This window comes from Pocillopora verrucosa, chromosome 14, assembly GCF_036669915.1.
Source record: "Pocillopora verrucosa isolate sample1 chromosome 14, ASM3666991v2, whole genome shotgun sequence".
Lineage (NCBI taxonomy): Eukaryota > Metazoa > Cnidaria > Anthozoa > Scleractinia > Pocilloporidae > Pocillopora > Pocillopora verrucosa.
In genome coordinates, this window is record NC_089325.1 from 10997033 (window position 1) to 11000837 (window position 3805).

The 3805-nt window shown below is 38.4% G+C and overlaps 1 protein-coding gene across 1 annotated transcript; it reads left to right on the forward strand.

Moving 5' to 3' along the window:
- The first annotated feature begins 654 nt into the window (after positions 1 to 654).
- LOC131789706 (uncharacterized) lies at positions 655 to 1864 on the forward strand. The gene has a single exon (XM_059106879.2). The coding sequence runs from the start codon at positions 753 to 755 to the stop codon at positions 1212 to 1214; it is 462 nt and encodes a 153-aa protein (XP_058962862.1). The 5' UTR covers positions 655 to 752; the 3' UTR covers positions 1215 to 1864.
- Positions 1865 to 3805: the final 1941 nt, after the last annotated feature.

The following is a 3805-nucleotide window of genomic DNA, read 5'->3' on the forward strand; positions in this document are numbered from 1 at the left end:
TGTTTACTTTCAAAGCAATTACGTCGAAATGATCTCAGACCATTTCACGCAAAGAAAAGAAACAACGTAAATTGAAGTGGTTTTATTAATTACAATATTCGATTATTTGTCTCTTTTTGCGTTTTCACACGTACGCACAAGATCAACAAAGACCAAAACATTATATCAGTATCTAAACAAGGCTATGTGTTCCCGAAAAAGCATGTCCAATTAAATATTTTTTACGATATAGGTCACAGTAATATCAGAAAGTTAACCCACTTCCGGTAAAAGCGACAATTTTTGGGGGTTTTGTTTGCGCGACGCCTGCCAAAACAAGCCACGATTCACGCTAAATTTGGCCTTACACGCTTTGGAATTCAATAAGAATAAGAAGAGAATTTCATAACGCCTTGTGATTTTCAACTTCTCGAAAGATTAGAACATTTCTGGAAACGACGCGAAAAATGTGCTAGGGTAACGCAAGGCGCGTTGAACACGTTTTGTCACGTAGTGACATGTCTTCTCCATGGTAACGCCAACGTCACGAAACGGAAAGTAGAATAAGAACAGAAAAAACAAGGAAAAATTTTCCGCTTTACTGGTTTATTTGTAGGATCATTACGTCATTTCCTATTGTGAGAAATAAAAGGCAGTCTACATGCATACGTTTTCATATTGGCTGCATTCCCTTGCGTTAATCTGATCACAGTTGTGTTTATAAAAATTCTGCGAAAGTAGCTCGTCCGTTCAGAGAGGAAACTCAAGGAAATATGAACGAAAACATGTCTGCAACCAAGACTGGTTATTTATCGCTGACTACTGACAAAAACCCAAGCCGTCAAGTCAGACTTATGGCTGAGGCGTATACGAACGTGTCAGACCCGTTCATCGTATTCTACACAGATTCGTCATTCGTTGGGAGAAAAGCTCGCGCGTTTCTGCGATTTAAGTCCTGTGCTCTGACAGAAAACGACGAGACATCTTTTACTCTGATTCCGCACGGAGAGCGAATCGGTTCTTCTGCAGGATTTCTATGCTTCAGAGCCGAGACGTCTGAAGAGAAACAAGAGTGGTTGAGAGTTTTTAAAGACAATCAGCCTGAGAACGAAAGAACTGCAGTGAAAACGAAAAGGAGGAAAATAAGTTCACGAATGTTGCCTGTAATTCAGGAAAGCTACTCTGAGGAGATCGCTGTGGTTGAGCAGAGAAGATCTAGTTTAATTCCAGTATAAATGGAACAAAATATTTTACGCGCCACAATAACGATCGTGGCAAAGAGGATCGTGCATCCAGAGACAAGGAATTTACTTCATTTATTATGAAAAAACACACACAGAATCATAGACTCTGGGAGGCCGAGCGAAACTCTGTCTCATGTTAATGTAGTATTTTCAGACATCAAAGAACACGAGATGTAAACTTTCCAGAAAGATCACGAAGATTTTCCTGATAGGAGAAGAAATAGGACTGTAATTTTTAAATAGTTCAAAATTTATGCACCTGAAATAGGCGAAGATTAACTTTATCGAGTGGGGTGACTCAGCGCAAAGGTTCGAAAATCGTATAATATGTGCTAATTTTTGGCAAGCTGATGATAGCTGTTGGAATTCGGACGTGACTTTCATGCAAAGAGAGTCTATTGAACCGACAATGGGGTCAGCCAGCAGTAACGTAATACATTAGAGACGATTGTAAGTAATTTGGTCATCGCCCACGCTAACATGAATTGCATGCTTTTAAAAGTTGAATGCTTCGTAAATACTTCGATGTCTCATTTGGTAATGAAAATGTTAATAGACGAAACATTGAAGAAGAAGATTACATTTTGAGTAGTTTCAGTTTGCAATGAAATTGCTATCAATTATTAAAATTTGGACGTGGAGGGTGCGTGAGTGTGTTTGGTTTTTTTTGTTTTGTTTTTTTAATTTAAGTCATCTAGGAAAACACAGATAGGAGAGGTTATTGGCGACGTAACCAAAAAAAGTCACTGGTGGATTTACGTGGGGTTTTTAATTGCGATAAGTGTTAATTCAATGAGCAAACAAGAAAAACGCGAGACACATTCATCCTATTTAATGAAGCGGGGAAAAATTAGTCTCCTGAGCTAACTTATGGGTAAAAAGATTACGTGAGTTTAATCGAAGTTGAAAACCTGTTTCTCTTGAAAAGAGTAAAGTCGACACGAGAACACACCGTATGCGTCAGTGAAATGTATTTTCATATTGATTGGAGCGGGGAAATAAACTGTAATTTGAAAGTTCCCCAATTTTAATGGAAAACCTTCTTTCCCTTTCCGCATTTATTACCGTGTTTGACGCAGGTTCGTAACAAAGTACATTAAAAGGTTTTGTTTTTGAGACCTAATTTGCACTTATTTTGAATTTGAATTGACGCATTACGCCTCTACGTTGAATACATCTCACGCATCTGGTTTGTGAGAGGTTACTCGTACGGCGAAAATAATACACACCAAATAGTATGAAAACAGCTGATTTTATTTTTCACTTTTGAATCGTAAGTGTTTCAACTGAAGGCTTTTATTCTCATTAAGATATATATCATAGGATGCGTGGGGAAAGCAAATTCAAAATATTCCACAGGAAGATAGGAAAAAAGCAAATTCATTACAGAAATAATTATTGCATAGAAATTTTGTCGTGCTATCACGTTTAATAGCAAACGTTTTCTTACTAAATGGTTATCGTCAGAACGGTTGGTTTGTTGCTTGAAATATGTTTGAAGACATTTTAAGATATTCATTCAAACAAACATGCTAACGAAAGCTCGAAATAAAGAGAAACTGAAAACTGCCAGTTTATAAAACGTATTTGTTCGAAGTTCAGTTCTGTTGTAATAAAATTATTGTTTCGAAAAACTAGGAGTCAAGACAAGTTTATTAGTACATAAGAAAAATATAATTTCAATTTTGGCGAACAGATTCTTTCATCCTTAAATCTCCCTATTTATTCTTAGTTGTTGTTCCCTGATTTACAAGAAAAGTAGACGCGTTTCGACATGGAAACTGACGTGACTATGACCTTTTACAGGAAATAACAAGTTATCACTTGTCAACTAAACCCACACGCTTCAGTCTTCTGACAACTGCACACAGATCCACAGTTCATGCTGTGAGTCCCTAACAGCAAGAAGTGCACACACTGTTCTCTACAAATTACCTTAAACACTTTGTTTATTTCCGGAATATTGAAAAGTTAAAGGCAGATTTTAAGTTTTATCATTTACACGTCTTCGAATTGCGTGCGTTTTTCCGTTTAAAAAATCAAAGAGTGCAGACCACGAGGACTTGACGAGCAAGAAATATGACCCAGACTTCCTCGATAAAGTGCAAAGGTTGCTTGTATTCACAAGACCCTCATACTCATGACTTACCATCAGTTCTAAAAAATATCATCAACAATCACTTCCCGACTGCACATAAGATATCAGATCGATACGGTAAAAACAGCAACAACAACGACCACCTTAAAAACTCCAGTGCTCGATAATACCCCTCTTCTTCTCGCGTGTGCGCGCATTGACATTTTTGTCAGGGTCATGGGTATGATCACACGGCAGCAAGGTAGGGGACCACGACGGCGACGGGCAACGAGGACGTGACGATGCAAAAGAACTAATTGGCGGAACGATAGCTTAGCACGTGCGTTTTTAAACTTTGAACATTTCTTAGCCGGCATCCTGGCCTTGTGTTGAACCTCAGGGCCAACATGTAGAAACGTGTGCTGGTCTGGAATCCTGCTCGGTTACGGGCGCGGTCCCAGATGGGTCAAATCTCGTCAAAATGTAGCTTTTCTTTAGACCTGAT